This window comes from Carcharhinus amblyrhynchos, chromosome 17, assembly GCF_965287045.1.
Source record: "Carcharhinus amblyrhynchos chromosome 17, sCarAmb.v2.hapA, whole genome shotgun sequence".
Classification (NCBI taxonomy): domain Eukaryota; kingdom Metazoa; phylum Chordata; class Chondrichthyes; order Carcharhiniformes; family Carcharhinidae; genus Carcharhinus; species Carcharhinus amblyrhynchos.
The window spans coordinates 38,089,869-38,109,012 of NC_137340.1; the positions used below are offsets into that span (position 1 = coordinate 38,089,869).

Below are 19,144 nucleotides of genomic sequence, written 5' to 3' on the forward strand. Positions count from 1 at the left end.
AACTACAAAATACAACACAGCAGGGGTTGGAGAGTGGGGAATGGAGTAGGAACTAACGCCCCAGGAAATTGCAGGCAAGTTAGTCTGATGTCTGTCACGGGGAAGATGTTAGAATCAATTATTAAGGAAGATATAGCTGGGCACTTAGATATAGTCAATGCATTCAGGAAGAGTCCACCATGAAAGGGAAACCATGTTTAACCAATTTAACATGCACAATGGATAAAGGGGAGGCTTGCACTTGGGAATGGGAATGTGGCCAGAGACTGGGAAGGGTCTTCAAGATGAGGGGTGCAGTGGGGAAGGTAGGATTTACACACATGACTGGGACAGCAGGGGAAACATACTCTACGCCTGGTGGGAAAAGAATCTCTATCAGAGTGACACCTGTGACTTGGGGCCAAGATTGGGAAGCTAGTGACCTGAAAAGTTTCTCACTTTATGTTGCTTACCTTTCCCAATCAGGAAAGGGCATGGCAGTCTAGTCATAGTCATGCCCAAAATATTGTCCACAGAGTATGAATATAACGTCATGCACATTGGTCCAGAGGGTCTCAAGCTTGACAATGGGCCACGGATGGCACACTCAGTCTGGGGAGGCATCTGCAACCCATAGATGTGGAAAAGTTATGTGGCAGCTTTCAAACGTCTCATGGCAGGAGGTGCGGTCAAGTTGGCGTGAGGATTTATAAATCTCACTGTGTCAGAGGCCTCAAGATGGGGAGGGCAGAAACCAACTCGGTCATAGGCACATCCAAAAACTAAATGGGATCAATGGCTCGAGTTGGATATTTAAATTCCAGCAGCTGCCATGATGGGATTTGAACCATGTCCCCAGAGCATTGCTTGTGCCTCTGAATTAGTGTCCAGTGACATTACCACTGCGGCACTGCCCTAATGAATGAGGTTGCATGCCTCAGGATTCACCATCATTTTAAATTTAACCCTGGCTGATCAGGTTTCCCAGGTACCAGGAAACCTGTTGGTTAAAAGGAGGGAAGGACTATGGAGCCAGAAGGTAATGCCCCTCAAGGCCTCTAATCACTCTGTCCCTCCTCTCCCTTCCCTGACGGTTGTCCAAAGATCAATGTGCCTGACAATCAGCTTCTTGATTGAGCCACAAAAGGGAGATAACTGAGGTCATGTCATGAAACTTGACAGGACCTGAAGGAAACCCAGTCTTCCCCAGCAGCCCTCCCTTATCCCAACCACATCCCCTCCACCTCTGAACAGATATCAGAGCTAGTATTTCTGATACTGCAACATCCGGTCAGTCCTGCACTAATAAATTATCTTATATTGAATGTCCAAATCCTTAAATGCTCAAAGATCTGAATCAGAAGTGAGAGTGATACCATTCAGCATCTGGATGTAAATTGGATGAATAGAAAAACTAAGCTAGCAATGATAACGGAAATTAAATTGTCATTCAGAAATAAATCATATTAAGTAACATATTTAATCAGAAGTTAAAATTACAGTGATTCTAGAAGTAATATTAAGGGATATAACTTCTGTTGCATATTCACTACTATTTTCATTACATTAAACCTTGTATTGTAGCGTGTGAATCTCATACGGAACAGTTCTTTCTGCTGCCAGTGAAGGTTATTCTGATTATATAGTACTTAAATACATAATAACATAAGACAATGTGAGCAGGGACATGGTGATAATATCATGCATCATTAAAACATACAGACTATAAGAGCGTTATTGTTAGGTTTTCTACCAAGATAATGTAACTGCTTTAATATTGTTTGAGAGCACAATTACAAATATACTTTCTCCACAGGAAATTACCGACATGTCTCCTTCAACAATACAGAACTCTAATTTTGACCGGACCAAAAAAACCCGCTTCATAGTTCATGGATATATAGACAAGGGGGAAGAATCGTGGCTCTCTGATATGTGCAAGGTACTTGCTGCAACAAAGATAAAATAGATAAAATACAAAATAGTATAAGCACAGGATATAACATAATCCACTTCTTAGTCAAATACTTAATTGTAACCCTTACTTTCCCAGTACTTTCTCTTCCTTTGGGCATCTTACATTGGTCAACGGTCAACACTCTCTTTTATTTGTTTATGGGATGTGGGTGTCATTGGCTAGGCCAGCATTTATTGCCCATCTCTAATTGCGCTCTATTTAAGAAGGCAGTTTCAGAGTCACAGTAGATCAGATCAGGTAAGGGCAACAGACCTCCTTCCCTAAAGGACGTTAGTGAACCAGGTGGGTTTTTATGACAATGGTTTCATGATCATTGTTAGACTTTTAATCCAGATTTTTTTTATTGAATTTAAATTTCAACGTCTGCCATGGTAGGATTCAAACCCAGGTCCCCAGAGCATCACCCTGGCTTTCTGGATTAGTAGTCCAATGACAATACCACCAAGATACCATCTTCCCATTAAATAACTGCTTCTCACTCCTTGAAAGTTCTTGTTATCAACCACACTTACAGTCCCACTCTTCCCCTCCTTTAGCCTTTGCCCTGTGAGTAACTATTCATTTCCAGTCCTTCAATCTCCATTTCAGCTCCCCTTTGGCTTTTCCTCCTTTAATTATTAGAATCATGTACTGCTGTCCTATATTGTTATATATATCCCTTTATATAACGATCATGTTCATACTCATGCGGGGAACCTTACCTTTCCAGTTTCCCTGGCCTCTCGTTTTTTCATTTTTATTCTATCCTTAAAGTCACCAAGACAAAGCGTGGAGTGTACCGGCCATTCCTTGCTTTCTGAAAAATCCAAATTCAAAATCCTGTTGAATCCACTTCATGGTCCCCACAAGAGAGACAAACCAAATCCAAGCTGACAAGAAAAGCTGGAGTACCCCGTCTTGCACTTGGTCTGACACTTGATCTTAACCAAAAGACCAAGAAGTGCTAAGAAGATACTCAGTGCAACTTATAACATAGAACATAGAACATTACAGCGCAGAACAGGCCCTTCGGCCCATGATGTTGCGCCGACCAGTTAAAAAAAAACAATGACCCACTAATCTAAACCAATCCCTTTTCGTCCATAAACCTATCCACGGATCTCTTAAACGCCCCCAAACTAGGCGCATTTACAACCGCAGCAGGCAGGGCATTCCAATCCCTCACCACCCTCTGGGTAAAGAACCTACCCCTGACATCTGTCCTATAACTACCCCCCCTTAATTTAAAGCCATGCCCCCTCGTGCTAGCTTTCTCCATCCGAGGAAAAAGGCTATCACTATCCACCCTATCTAAACCTCTAATCATCTTATATGTTTCAATAAGATCCCCCCTTAGCCGCCTTCTTTCTAGCGAAAACAACCCCAAATCCCTCAGTCTCTCCTCATAGGACCTCCCCTCCATACCAGGCAACATCCTGGTAAACCTCCTCTGCACCCTCTCCAAAGCCCCCACATCCTTCCTGTAATGTGGGGACCAGAACTGCACACAGTACTCCAAGTGCGGCCGCACCAGAGTTGTGTACTTGCTTCACTACAGCTGATCATGCAGAGCTGACAGCAATACTGGAGAAGAGACTTGAACTTTTGACCATCAGATGCTTCACCCAGTGATTTACCCAGAGTCACAAAATTCGAATTTGGCCGTGGTGAGATTCAAACCTGAAACCCCAGAGAATTGCTCCATGTTTGTCTGTTCAGTGACGTATACCACTAGACCACAGAAGGCTCTTTACTCCTATGAATTTGGTCACTGGTGAACCACAGATCACTACTATTTTCCAATCATTTCTTGCCTCAGATCACTTTTATATCTGCACTTTCAAACTGCTTAGCCTGTGGCTTATTCTCCACAACAGCTCTGTAGATTTCAATCCACCCAGTTATTTAATGTCCCACCTTTAATGCACCTTTCCCCAGCCAAACCCACAGCCATCTTGCTTTGTCCCCAGAAGGACTTCTAATTCTGCTGCTGGTTCAAGAGACTTGAGAGTTTCTGGTACAAATCAGTTGAACTCTGCTATTAGATTTGACTGAACCGCATCAAGCATTACCAGGCTTCACAGTGCTCTGATAAAACCATCCTGTCTCCAAGATTATGATGAAAAGCAAAGATGAAACTGGTTTTGGTCTCCATGAATATCTGTCACCTTAAATCCCTCTCTGCAATTCTCCCCTCCCTATCCTCCAAATTTCAGAAATTCATGGGCTTTTCTTGTCATCAAGATTAAACTGATTGGTTTAGTTGCGTCGCTGTGCTTTCCCCTGTTGCCCATTACATGACGCCTCTCCATAGGTTTTCCATGCCAGTGTTGAAGCCAGTTTTGACTCTCGTTCTTCTCCATTCAAGCCTTCCCAGACTCTTGTGTTTCCTGACCCCATTCTCACTTAACTGCTTACCATCTAATTTTGGTTTCTGACCTCCGTGTCAGGTAATACTGTCCCATTCCCTTCTATCTTTCAAATCCCACTTCATCATCCCCTCTTAAACCTTCCCTCTTGGCCTCTTGAACCCAAACCCCCATCGCTCAGCCCTTCATCAAGATCCCTTACCCCAGACTTACCTGGGCTACTTGACCCTGGAATGTGTCTGTAATCCAAGCAGTGGCCACTAATCACAATTGCTGCACTTGGGACCACAGACCTGATGGCCAATCAGATTGGCTGGCAGCTCCCTAAGACGGGACCTCCTGCGGAAAGGGGTGGAAGTCTCACTCTGAAACAATTAACACTGCTTCCAGGGTTAAGTTGCTGTGGGGTAGCCATCAGGAAGGTGAATGAGCTGCCCTAACATATTAGTCAGAGGGAAGCGGTGGGGGGTACGGGGCAGCTGTAGTGGGGGGGGAGGCGAGGTAACATGGACTCTGACACCTGGCAAAATCCAGCCCATTATTTCCAATCTCCCTTTGCTTTCCAAAGCTCTTGCAATTGTTGTCATCTTCCAGCTCCATGCCCACCTTTCACACAGCTCAACCTTCGAACTGTTGTAATCAAAATTCCAACTTAACAACATAACTGAGGTGGCCCTGAATAAAGTTACAAATTGCATCTTCTGTAACTGTCATGCACCACCCCGCTTAGTTTCCCTTGCACTGTCTGGCATGATCAACTACATCATCTTTCTCCAAAGGGTCTCCCTTTGTGTAGCTCAATAGGACTGCAGTTACTTGGATCCACTCCCACTTTCTTAACTAACTGATTGTAGTGAGAGAAGCTTTAGCAGTGGTTTCTCTTCCATTCTTGACACCTTTACCTGCAGAATACTCCAAAGACAGACTCTTGATTCCCTGCTTTTCCTCATGCTTCCACTTGGTGACATTCATTGACAGACAAGGCACCCAGCTTTACCTCATAACTATTTCATTCATCCCTTTCATTGCTGCAGTTGTGTCAGGTGGTTATCGGGTGATTATTTCTTGCATGAGTCATAAATTCTTCCAGCTTATTGGTGAGAAGACCAATGCTTCATCTTTAGCTCTGCCACAAACACTGATTTAAGCCCCCATGGCCATTGTTTCTGACTGAACCAGTCTCTTCACAGCCTCATTGTCTATTCTCATCTAAGTTCCAACTGCATATTGTTATCCTTGATAATTTCAGTTCCCCTTGCTCTCTCCTGTTAATTCATTGCTTTCTTACCCTCACTAAATCTTGTCCTCCATTTAAACATTCCAATCCATATTTGGACACGCCTTGACATTCCCATCTCTTATGTCCTCTATGGCTTAATCACAGGCCTCCCACATCAGTCTGGCCTCATCCAGCTTCACTTCCTGCTGTGTGAGGCACAAAAAAATCTCTCCATCACAAAGATTGCCTACTTTCAGCACAGAAGCATCACCAGCCCGTTTCCTGCTAAGGTCCTCATCCATACTTTTGTCATCATTAATGTTGACCATTCTAATGTTTGTCTGCCCCAGCCTTCACCCTCTGTAAACGTCAGTTATTTAAAAACTCTACTGTCTATTATTGTTTCACACTATGTCCTTGCTTATGACCTTTTGGAACTTACATTGACCTACATTCCTGATACCTCTGATTTTAACTTCTCACCCTTGTGTTTAAAATCACTTAAAGATGAGACCTTTAAATTGGAGTTGTCTTGCTTATCTCTTGTAACCTCCTTCATCCTTGCAATTTCCTGCCTCCAGTTCTCCTTTCTTCCTACTCTGCCTCTCACTGCTCCATCAGCAGCTCATCTTCAGCCACTCAGACCCTATCATGTTTAGTATTCCATGTCAATACCACTCTCTTCCTTCAAGGAATTCGTTAAACCTGTCTTTTTCACCAATATTTTGTTCACACCTCCTATCAATGTTTTTTTTAAAACTTCTGACAAATCTCTTTGTGAAGGATCTCGGGAAATTTTACTGTGTTGAAAATGTAATATAAATGCAAGTTGTATTTATTGTTGTGAACATATTTTTAAGGCAATGTTTCAAGTGGAAGATGTGAATTGCATTTGTGTTGATTGGGTACATGGTTCAAGAACCCTATACGATCAGGCTGTTAACAACATTCGGGTGGTTGGTGCAGAGGTGGCAAATCTTATTGAAGTGTTAGAGGTAAAGCCAAACTTATTTGAAGAGCTACAGCATATTACACTTCTAAGAAGAAGAGTTCAGCCTCATAAAAATCTACTTGTTTGTTATAAATAGGAACATTTTAACTACTCACGTTCCGAGACCCACATTATTGGGCACAGTTTGGGCAGTCACGCTGCAGGTGAAACTGGAAAACGTCTTCCAGGGATCGGAAGAATCACAGGTAAACATTTCAGTATTCAAGAACTACTTATTGAAAAGAAACATTTTTTTCTACAGATGTGTTTTAATCTCCTGTTTCCTTCACTGGAGCTAAAATATTCCCTCCCAAGGAGCTTCCCTGACAATGACAAAACAAAATATTGCATGCATGTCATGAGTGAGTCTTTTGTTGTTCATGCAGTCGCTGAAGACTGTCACACTCACTCGATTTGTTGATGGATGTCTATGAGCAGACAGGTAATTACCCAAGGCTGCGTGTGCGAAAGGCAGCAAGAATGTAAAACATCTTTAAAAGCCCAAAGAGCTGAATGGTACACTGCATTAGAATGTAGTCATTCTGCTCTTTGAATTGGGATTCAGTCTACACCAGTGAGAGGAAGGTCTCCTGTACCTGCCAAATTGTCAGAGCTCTGAGTGAAGTAGATTTGGAAAGTGTCAATCTGGGTTCTGATGATGTGTAATACGCAGCATAAAATTACCCATAATTTTACACTAATTGGCAGTCTGTGTCAAAGATGAAGGCCGTAAAGACAATTGCCACAGGGATTAGATGAGGCATCTAGCTGATGCATTACTCATGATGAGAGTGCTTACATACCTGTAGTCGGGTGCAAAAATGTGGAAATCTTACATATTCCCAAACACTGACAGCAACACCTGAGTAGTTTGCATCTGCAGTTATAGCCATTCAGAGCTAAATTGAGCTAACCATTGGAAAAGGTTGAGGTCATCATGTGTACGGTAATCAATTGGACTCAGACGTAAAAGCAAATGCACTCTGCATACAATATATTACAATATGAAAATAACAATAATGTATAATGAAAATTTACTGTGAAAAGTTTGCATTCACTGCAGTTCACTAACTTTATTATTTGTTATAGGTCTAGATCCAGCCAAACCCTTTTTTAAGAACACTCCCATTGAAGTTCGACTAGATATTTCAGATGCAGTGTTTGTTGACGTTATCCACACTAATGCTGCTCCATTGATTCCTTACCTTGGTAAGATTTTCTACAAAAGATTATTGAGTTGAAAGCTACAGTTGATTCTTACTGCTTTTTTTTAATAATTGAATTAACATAACAGGTTTTGGATTACTCGCACCCATTGGACATCTTGACTTCTATCCAAATGGTGGAGAATTAATGCCTGGATGTGACAAAAATATTGTTTCAACCATCATTGATATTAATGGCATTTGGGAAGGTACAAAAACTTTTATATTCAATGCCTGCTTCAGAACACAAGCATTTCACTTTCGGCACGGTGGTACAGTGGTTAGCACTGTTACCTCACAGTGCCAGGGACCCAGATTAAATCCCCAGTTTGGGTCACTGTGCAGAATTTGCACGTTCAGCCCATGTCTGTGCCCATAGTCCAAAGATGTGTGAGTTAGGTGGATTGGCCACATTAAATTGCCCCTTAAAATGGCAGCGCAGGCTTGTTGGGCCGAAGGGCCTGTTTCCTGTGCTGTGTTGTTCTTTGTTCTTTAGTGTCGGGGGACCAGTTAGGGTAAAATGCATGGGGTTAAGGGAATAGGGCCTGGGTGGGATTGTGGTAATTGCAGACTCAATGGGACGAATGGCCCCCTTCTGCACCGTAGAATTTTATGATTTTACTCAACTCAGTATCTGTAATTATCGAACAGTTAGATATTGAGAGCTTGTGTTTTGTTAAAGTATGGTTTGGTATTCACTGCAATGAACTGTACAAATATTTGCTGATTCTTTTTGAAGGTACTCGCAATTTTGCAGCATGCAACCACTTACGATCATATAAATATTACACGGAGAGCATCACAACCAAAACTGGATTCATGGGTATTCCATGTAAGAGCTATGATGACTTTGAAGCAGTAAGTTTCCTTTTGCAATCTCTTCCACCATTTCAAGTTGTTCAATAACTTGAGTTTGTAAGTCAGTTGCACATTAAGTCCTTCCTTATAATGAAATCCTAATAAACTTTAAATATGGTTGCTGGTTCCAGAGAACACCACACACTGCTTTGTAAAGAGGAACTTTACATGGTATCCTACAGTGCAGAAGGAGGCCATTCAGCTCATCGAGTCTGCACAACCACAATTCCACCCAGGCCCTATCCCTATTACCCCATGCATTTACCCTAGCTAGGCCCCCTGACACTAAGGGGCAATTTAGCATGGCCAATCAACCTAACCCACACATCTTTGGACTGTGGGAGCAAATTGCAGCACCCTGAGGAAACCTACACAGACACAGGGAGAATGTGCAAACTCCATACAGACAGTGAGCCAAGCCTAGGCATCAAACCTGGGTCCCTGGCACTGTGAGGCAGCAGTGCTAACCACGTGCCACTCTTACTTATCATCCAAAAAAATTCAATAATCTACTGATTTGAATTGTATTTTGAATTAAATATTGTAAACAAAGCAGCAAATTGGGACTATAATTGAATTATCAGCCAATTTGAATTAATTTCAATAACTTTGACCGAAGAAAAAGGACAAATCTTCCTTTTTTTGGCTAAGTATCAACTCAGGTGAGAAAACGGGAGTCTTGCCAGTTGATGGGTTTTCCCACTGTATTTTTAGCCACTTAGAGAAAAAAAATTGTACAATTTTCCCACCACCTCTGAGGTGGTCAGAATTTGATTCACCCTTCTTGCCCTCAGCTGAGTGCTTCCATTATTAGGGACCTCCATTTTAACATCTCCTCAAGTGCAAAGCAAAGAAATCCTGCTAGAATGTCAGCACCAAGATTTGCAGAGTGAGTGCCGAACAGAATGTTGGACACTGTGGAGGAGAAGTGCCACATCCTTTACCCCCAGGCAGGGAGGAGATGTTCCAGTTCCCTACGTGAAAGGCGGTAAGTGCCAGCTCCCTATACAAAAGAACAGGAGAGCAGTGGAAGAAGAAAATGAATGACCTCCTCTGCACAGCCAGGGTAAGTCACTCTTTTCATCAATCTCTGCTCACCTACTCATGTATAAAACCCCCACGAGCCCTGCAAACCTTCCCCCTTTATGACCACCATAGCCAAGATCCCTGTGGCTGGTTCTCAGCATCTTGCCAGCTGCCCTCTTGCCCCGAGGAAACCCTGACAGGTATGGCAACCTGCATGCTCATCTCCAAACTCCCCATCAGAAGTGAAGTTGCCAGGTTCTTGTTTTTGAAAAACTGCTGCCGCATAATACCAGGGATCGATTATCGGATGTGAGGGGAGGTTACAGCCAGATTGCCTGCTAATGATATTCTAATGAAATCAAATGAGGTTCCCAACCTTTTTGGATGGGAACTGCAATTTTGGCCTCATGTGCATTGCTCTACCATATTGTACATGCCTGGAACTGCCTACAGGCCCCACAAGCTCTAGAATACCCTCACTAAAACACTCTAATTATCTCCCTCTCTTTCTTCTTCTAAGACACTTCTAAAACTGACCGCTTTGCTAAAGCTTTTGTCCATCTATCCTAATTTGGCCTTGTGTGACTTGCTCTCCAATTTTGCTTTGTAACTCTTTTGTGAAGTGTCTTGGGTGTTTTAGTATGTTATATATGCTATATGAATATTAAGGTATGGTTATTTTAAATGCTGCAAGGTTAGTTTTTCAATGCTCTGGTGTTGCACAGAATTTGCATTAAAAAAAGACATGCATGAGCTGAACCCACAAAGCACAGCACAGCAAGCACTGGACAGTATCAGCTGACGGCCATAAACCAATGTAAATGGTCTTATGGAATTTCAGGGCCGTTGTCTTTCTCACTTCAACACATGTATTAAGCTACTAAATTACTTTTTAAAAATATTTCACAAGCAAGATATGATGAGATGAAAGTGCGGCAGTATGATAGCATTCAGGTGAAACATTCCAGGGCATGTTTTCCTTAATCTTTCATGAGATTTTACATTAACTAACATTTCCAAAGATCAATGAATTGGCAAATAGATGAAACGCTGGATAATGTCTGTAACTGGCAGTCATCTGTTAGCAATACAAGAGAATTCTACTAACTTATTTTGTTTAATAATGCACCATAGCTTGCCAGTTTTTTACTATTGCTCGAGTGAAACATAGGGCAATTAGTGACAATGTAGCCGCAATGTTATTATTTGTCTTGAAGTTTCGGCTTAAAGAATTTACAACAGTCATTGTTGTTCTCTGGCTGTTTGCACTGACTTGTCCTTTGAAGGGAACATTTTGACACTTAAATGTTTGATTATGTCCTACACATCCCTGAGACTTGTGGGCCCCATATTTATGGCATTGGCTGAGATAACAGATTGGCTCATTGGCCAAGGTTAGATGGATTATTGGCGATAGATTGTTTTACAAAGAACAAAGAACAACCTGGCACGGGAAACAGGCCCTTCGGCCCAAACGAGCCCGCGTTGCCATTTTAAATCATTTTCCTACACCTACCTTGCCCCGTGTGTATGCGAATGGTACCCCTACTGTAGCCAGATTCAGGGGAGAATAGTGTAGGGTCAATTTGGTACACCAATCAGCCTAAGGGCACATCTTTGGGGTGTGGGAGGAAACCGGAGCTCCCGGAGGAAACCCACGCAACCACAGGGAGAATGCGCAAACTCCCACAGACACTGGCCCAAATCCATTATCTGCACAGCTAGCAGTGATAGTCACTGAGCTGTTGTGGTGCCCGTCTGCTGGTCCAGATTTAAGCACACACATCGACACGAAGTACTAGGCCACTCTTGAAACATCCAAGAGCAGCCCACGCACGACCCACCGTGTGCATGCCCCTTGTTTGACAACAAGGTGGACCGACACCAGTGGATTAAAGAGACAAAACATTAACATATACTATTACATTTCCAGTATCGACCCGAGGCTCTGACCCTTTTTAAAACTGTCTTATATAACCCTTCATCCCTGTTTCACTCATGTGCCTATCTAAGTAAACCTTAAACAAGTCCAGACTGCCTGCCTCCACCACCTTACTTGGTAGCGCATTCCATACCCCCACGACCCTCTGTGTGAAAAACCTTCCTCTAGTATCGAAATTATACTTCTCCCCCCTCACCCTTAAATCATGACCTCTCGTGATAGTTGTCCCCAATCTAGGGAAAAGCCTGCCACTGTTGACTCTATCTATACCCTTCATTATTTTATACACCTCTATCAGATCCCCCCTTAATCTCTGTCTTTCTAAGGAAAAGAGCCCCAGTTTTCCCAATCTTTCCTCATAACCCAGTCCTTCCATACCAGGCAGCATCCTGGTAAACCTCCTCTGCACTCTCTCCAGGGTCTCCACATCCTTCCGGTAGTAAGGTGACCAGAACGGGACGCAGTACTCCGAATGCGGTCTAACCAACGTTCTGTACAACTGAAGCATTAGATGACAGCTCTTATACTCTATACCTCTTCCTATAAAGGCTAGCTTTCCATAAGCTTTCTTTGCAACCTTCTCCACCTGTGTTGACACCTTCAGAGACTTGTGCACTTGCATTCCCAGGTCCCTCTGCATTTCTATGCTCTTAATTGGTCTACCTTTTATCTTGTAACTCCTCCCTGCATTATTCCTTCCAAAATGCATCACCTCGCATTTGTCAGGATTAAATTCCATCTGCCATCTATCTGCCCAGTATACCAACATATCTATATCCTGCTGTGTCACCTGACAATCTTCCTCAGTATCCGCCAATCCTGCCATCTTGGTGTCATCCGCAAACTTGCTGATCACACCACGTACGCCCTCTTCCAAGTCGTTTATATATATTACAAAAAAGAAGAGGTCCCAGTACTGAGCCCTGTGGCACACCACTGGTGACAGACCTCCAGCCAGAAAAGGACCCTTCCACTACTACTCTCTGCCTCCTATTGCCTAGCCAGTTTTCAATCCATCTAGCTACCTGTCCTTGTATCCCATGTGCCTTAACTTTTTCTACCAGCCTACCATGAGGGACTTTGTCAAACGCCTTACTGAAATCCATATAGATGACATCAACGGCTCGCCCATCGTCAACCATTTTTGTCACCTCCTCAAAAAATTCTACCAGATTCGTAAGGCAAGACCTCCCCTGAACAAAGCCATGTTGCGTATCCCTAATCAGATCGCAACGCTCCAGATGCTTATACATCCTATCCCTAAGAATTTTTTCCAACAATTTTCCTACCACCGATGTCAAACTCACTGGTCTGTAATTACCAGGGTTATCCCTACTACCCTTTTTAACAGGGGAACCACATTAGCTACCCTCCAGTCCTCTGGGACCTCACCTGTGTCCAAAGAAGAGACAAAGATTTGCGTCAGAGGCCCAGCAATTTCATCTTTCACCTCCCTCAGCAGCCTGGGATAAATACCATCAGGCCCCGGAGCTTTATCTGTTTTTATAATACCTAAAAACCCTAACACTTCCTCCCTCATAATGGATATTTCCCTCAAATGATCTACAGCTCCCTCCAAGACATTACAAGACACCAAACCCCTCTCCTTTGTGAATACTGACGCAAAGTATTCATTCAGGATCTCCCCCATTCCTTCAGACTCGATGCATAGCTCCCCTCCCTTGTCCCTAAGAGGACCAACTTTCCCTCTAACCACTCTCTTGTTCCTAATATAAGAGTAAAATGCCTTTGGATTATCCTTAATCCTATCAGCCAAAACCATTTCATGCCCCCTTTTTGCCCTTCTAACTCCCCTTCTAAGCTCCCTCCTACTCTCTCTATATTCCTCCAGCGCATTCTCCGTTCCCAGTTGTTTCGACCTAATATATGCCGCCCTCTTCTTCCTGACCAAGTCCCCAATGTCCCCTGTGATCCATGGCTCTCTAATCCTGCCTTTCCCATCCTTCCTCTTTACTGGCATATGCCTTTCCTGCAAGTTTGCCCTTGAACGCCTCCCACTTGCCAACTGTGGACTTGCCCGCTAACAACCCCTCCCAATCAGTATCATTCAGCTCCTTCTCAACCAAGCTCTCTTGCCACCTTATGAGTTGCTTATAAATATTTAATAAAATAAAACTGCTGCCAGTGAAGACCATCACGATATGTTTGCTTTTTGAAGGGGAATTGTTTCAGCTGCCCTCCAGAAGGCTGCCCCATAATGGGTCACTTTGCTAATACCTACCCTCTTGGGAATGTTACTACTGAACCCAGATTTTATCTGAACACGGGTGCTGCTCCGCCTTTTGCACGTATGTATTAATGTAACTTTTTTTTTCAAATTGCAGTTGAAATATATTTATTAAGTAAGAGATTGCAATTAAAAACTCTGAATTTGTTCACTTGTAACAGGCTGGAGATACAAAGTTACTGTTAAAATTTCCTGTACACGGAGTGCCAGGGGATTCTTCAATATAGCCCTGTATGGTTCCAATGTTGGTACCCGACAGTATCAAGTTGCAAAGTAAGTTTATGATAGCTGACCAAAAGATAGTTGCTCCAAGGCTGGAATCTTCCATTCTGGAATCTAATTTCAGTGGTAGGCCATGAAGTTGGAGTGATTTCTGCTGGGGCAGGACAGCTGACCATGCATGTTCTTGCACTGTTCAGTCCATTGAATATACACCCATGAGGATCCTGTTGATTCTTGCAGCACAGGTAGGCAGAAAATCACCGCCCTTGCCATTACCTCAAGGGGTCAAAGATACAGGTGCCATATTTAAAGGAGAACTGGACAGTCTACACATCCCTTCCACCTTTCCCTGCTAACCCTTGCTCCCTTCCTTTGTCATAATCCACGCAACTTGTACTCTCACCATCTGATCTAAAACATAGATGGCTCCCCAAAGAGGACAATCTGGAGTGGCAACTCATTGTTAATCATAGAAGAGCTCACCTCACCAGGTATGCGCCACTTATGTACAGTCTTAAAAGTGAACATTTTGATTTCCCGCTGGTGGGAATCTTTTAATGCACATGCATTGATTAATACATGCCACCCTAAATAGAATCGTAGAATCCCTACAGTGTAGAGGAGGCAATTCCTTAGTGCAGAGGGCGGCATGATGGCCCAAGGATAGCACAATGGCATAATGGTTAACACTGCTGCCCCACAACGCCAGGAACATGGGTTCGATCCCCAGCTTGAGTCACTGTGTGTGTGGAGTTTGCACATTATCCCATGTCTGCATGGGTTTCCTTGGGATGCTCCGGTTTCCTCCCACAGTCTGAAGATGTGCAGGTTATGTGCATTGGCCATGCTAAATTGCCTTAGTGTCAGAGGGGCTAGCTAGGGTAAATGCACGGGGATATGGGGGTATGGTCTGGGTGGGTTGTGGTTGGGGCATATTCAATGCGTTGAATTCTGCCCTGTAAGATTCTATGAATTCTGCCCATCAAGACTGCACTGTCAACAATCCTACCCAGGCCCTATCCCAGGTATTTACCCTGCTAGCCCTCCTGACACTCAGAGATGATTTAGCATGGCCAATCAACCTAATCTGCATATCTTTGGACTGTTGAATCTTGAATTTTTGTCAAAAACCATTAAAACTTAGCCATTAATATTTCATCTGTCCACCACAAGGCTGTCCCCCAGTGGATACCTAACTTCTTGGAAATGTTACTACTGAACCCAGTTTTTTTTTCCTGAACTCGGATGCTGCTTTGTCTTTTGCCCCATGGATATGCACATTAATGTTTTCAAATTGAAGTTGAAGGATATTTATTAAGTAATAGATTGCAATAAAAATTCTGAATTGATCATTTACTTTTTTACTCCACTGCATATCTTGAGACTGTATAAGTTAATGTTCATGATGTGGGTATGCCAGCGTTGGACTGGCGTAAACACAGTAAAAAGTCTGACAACACCAGGTTTTAGTCCAACCGATTTATTTGATAATAGACTCACAAACTTTCGGGGTTAGCCCCTCCGTCAGGTGAATGGAGAGTTCTGGCCTCAGACAGAGCATCTGTCTGAGGCCAGAACTCTCCATTCACCTGACGAAGGGACTAACCCCGAAAGCTTGTGAGTCTATTATCAAATAAATCGGTTGGACTAAAACCTGGTGTTGTCAGACTTTTTACTAAGTTAATGTTGACATGCCACAGATGATTTAGATACTAACCTCTGTATTTTGCTTTGCAGAGCATTGTTGAAGTCTGGAAAAACATTCACGGCTGAGATCGACGTGGACAAAGATTTAGCAGAGGTTACTAAAGTCAAATTTCTCTGGGATAATAATATGCCAAATTTTTTCAGGCCAGAAATTGGAGCAGAATTTGTGACCTTATTAAGAGTATATGACCAGCAAACGTAAGTGCGCATTTATTAAATTATTGACCAATATTGATACAGATACTAACTGTAAAATCCTTTCTATGTCTAGTGTGAATCCTGGTTAAAGTAATACATTCGGACAGATTCCCAAATGACCACTACAAGTGAATGACTGTTAAATCAGAAGATGGCAATTCCATTATGTTCTGCTATTCTGGTTTAGCATGTTGGTTAAAGTCCTGATGCACTGCCCAGTCCCTATGACATGAAAGTCAAACTTCCATTTATACCTTTCTTGAAAATAAACTAAATATTCATTTACTGAAGCTAAAAGTAAGGCTTTTGAGCCATCTCAGAAGATCTTTAAAAAATGTATTGTTGAAGCCTATTCTCTAAATGGAGAGAAGCTTAAAATTCACCAGCATTTCATGAGCCTTTTGTTCAGAGTGCCAGTTTTTGGATGAAAAGCTTGATGGAGTATAGTGACGTTTGTGATTGAGCAACATATCAACAATTCACTAAAGATCCTTAGACAGCATCTTCCAAACCCACAAACACTTCCATCTCGAAGGACAAGAGCAGCTGATACATGGGAACACCACCACCTGCAAGTTCCCCTCCAAGCCACTCACCGTCCTGATTTAGAAATATATCGCTGTTCCTTCACAGTCGCTGTGTCAAAATCCTGGAATTTCCTCCCTAACAGCATTGTGGGTCAACCCACAGAACATGGATTGCAGCGATTCAAGAAGGCAGCTCACCACCCATCCTGTCAAGGGCAACTAGAGATAGGCAATAAATGCTGGCCAGCCAGTGATGCCCATGTCCTACGAATGAATTAAAAAAAGAAGAGATTTTTAAACATTAAAAAAAATGATTACAGATACAGGAAACAACATCCCTCCTATGAATCTCCCCATTACTATTGCAGTGTATGCTTCCAGACTGTTTGACTCCACTACCTTACAAAGGTGACCATTCTAGACATTGACCGGCCTTTGTGTGAAGACTGTTGACCTCCATCATGAACTTATACATGATTATGCAGTTTCTTGTCACATCAGACAGAAAATCAAGATCTCCTACAGGGCCCACACTTACATCCTTGACTATCCTCAGATCCCCTCCTTTCCTGAATGAAAGACTGTTCCAGAAATCACATCTTACCCTTTCATTGACAACCAGTCCTTTGGTAATAGCTGATAGCCTTCTCTGTTGTGAAATTCTGCTCCACAAATTGCTGCTTTCTGCATGTTTCAGGCTGTTAAACTTACCTGGGTCTCAAACCGAGATGGCCAGGAGGCTCTTAATGCTTGCCTCAGACTCACCACCCCATCTCCACCCACCCAATAGTATTCTTGGTTAAGATCATCAAATCCCTACAGTGTAGAAGGTGGCCATTCAGCCCACTGAGCCTACACCGACAACAATCTCACTCAGGCCCCATCCTCATAACCCCATGGATTTACCCTGCTCATCTCCCTAACACTAAGGTCAATTTAGCATGGCCATTTAACATAACCCACAAATCTTTGAAGTGTGGGAGGAAACCAGAGCACCTGGAGCAAACCTGTTTAGACGTGGAGAGAGCATGCAAACTCCACATAAACAATTACCCGAGGATGGAACTGAATCTGGGGCCCTGGTGCTGTGAGGCAACAGTGCTAATCACTGTGCCATCGTGCCACTCAGTGTTACAAGTATGTAGGGAATTCAACATAAAACAAATGCTGGAAAATGCAAAGAATTAATACAAATGCGTTTTAGACAATGTGCTTTAATCATTCTATCTGCTGGATCATAGAAGCAGTGACACAAAACAAGGTTCCATATACATTATAAGTTATGAGTTTATTTCAAATTCCATAGTTGTTGATTTGAACATTCTTCTCATTATCAGATGTTTAAATTTAAAAAAATCAACTTTTATTTCAGTGATTTAATTAATGCCTCCTCATTGTAAAAGTATTCATATTTCATTATCATTTGCAATAGAATTGAATCACTCTTATGAGTATGAAACCATCATAAAAATATATGTATGCAGATTTGCATTATTTTATGGCACATATGGAATCAAATTGCTGAAATATAGGAATGTTGAGTAGATGTTTCACACATGAAAAAATCATTCATTTATGCCAAGCTAATATTTTGTTTTGCAGCTTTACGTTTTGTGGAACTGAGAGAGTTGGCGAAGCTGTTCTGCAAACTGTTTTGCCTTGTTCAAATGCTTGAACATTATTTCATGATCTTATAACTTGGCCCTATGAAAATAAATAAAACTGATTGCATATTTTAAACTGTAGTTTGTTTTATGTATCTTTGGAAGCATAATACCACAGAATAATTGCCACACAATAGGCAGGCATTCTTACAGTATGGAGGGGAGGGCCTGGATGGAATACTCTTTCAGAGACTCACTGAAACTTGATGGGCCAAATGGCCTCTTCCTGCACTGTAGGGATTCTCTAGTTCAGTAGTTATCTAACCTGATTTAAATTATTTTTATTTGCATAGATGTTTGTAGATGATGCATTCATATACCAAGATCTCAGATATGTTTGTAATTGGTAATGAAAACATGAAAATAATAGTTTTAGCAGCACATTGGTGGGTACTGCTGCCTCACAGGACCTTCTGGCCTTGAGTTGCTGTGTGGAATTTGCACATTCTCCCCGTGTCTGCTGCGTGGGTTTCCTCTGCATGCTCCGGTTTTCTCCCACACTCCAAAGATGTGCAGGTTAAGTTGATTGGCCATGCTAAATTGCCCCTTAGTATCAGGGTGATTAGCAGGATAAATGAGTAGGGTTATGGGGATAGGGCCTGGGTGGGATTATTGCTGGCACAGGCGCAATGAACTGAATGGTGTCCTTCTGCACTGTAGGGATTCTATGTTCTATGATCCTATTGTTGCATATTACACTTAAGATTGGTGCATGCAATGATGCAGCCACTATTAAAGTAACCTTATTTCTACCTCCCCAACCAAGAGAGTAGCAGAGAAGATATTACAACAAAATGCTCAGATCTTGCGAGATACTCTATCAAGGAATTAATTCAACAAGACAAAGTCCCTTCAATTGCAATCAATCTTTATTGTATTGACTAGATTTTTCATACCACTGATTGCCAGAAAAGTAAAATAAATAAAATACTTGAGTGTGTTAACTGATTGTTTCATTTGGTTAGTGTTCTAAGCTGATCCATACTCAAGTCACTAACTTTCTATATCCTCAGATGGACACTGCTACATATA

General features: G+C 42.4%; 1 protein-coding gene across 1 annotated transcript in view; it reads left to right on the forward strand.

The window, feature by feature from the left end:
- LOC145354219 (pancreatic lipase-related protein 2-like) overlaps positions 1-18,123 on the forward strand; it is a 31,135-nt gene extending 13,012 nt beyond the window's left edge. The window contains exons 3-12 of the mRNA XM_080205302.1: positions 1,796-1,921; positions 6,385-6,519; positions 6,613-6,721; positions 7,605-7,724; positions 7,810-7,929; positions 8,460-8,578; positions 13,726-13,855; positions 13,956-14,067; positions 15,754-15,921; positions 18,051-18,123. Coding sequence (XP_080061428.1) covers positions 1,796-1,921; positions 6,385-6,519; positions 6,613-6,721; positions 7,605-7,724; positions 7,810-7,929; positions 8,460-8,578; positions 13,726-13,855; positions 13,956-14,067; positions 15,754-15,921; positions 18,051-18,123 — 1,212 coding nt within the window. The remainder of the gene's footprint in view (positions 1-1,795; positions 1,922-6,384; positions 6,520-6,612; positions 6,722-7,604; positions 7,725-7,809; positions 7,930-8,459; positions 8,579-13,725; positions 13,856-13,955; positions 14,068-15,753; positions 15,922-18,050) is intronic.
- The last annotated feature ends 1,021 nt before the right edge of the window (positions 18,124-19,144 follow it).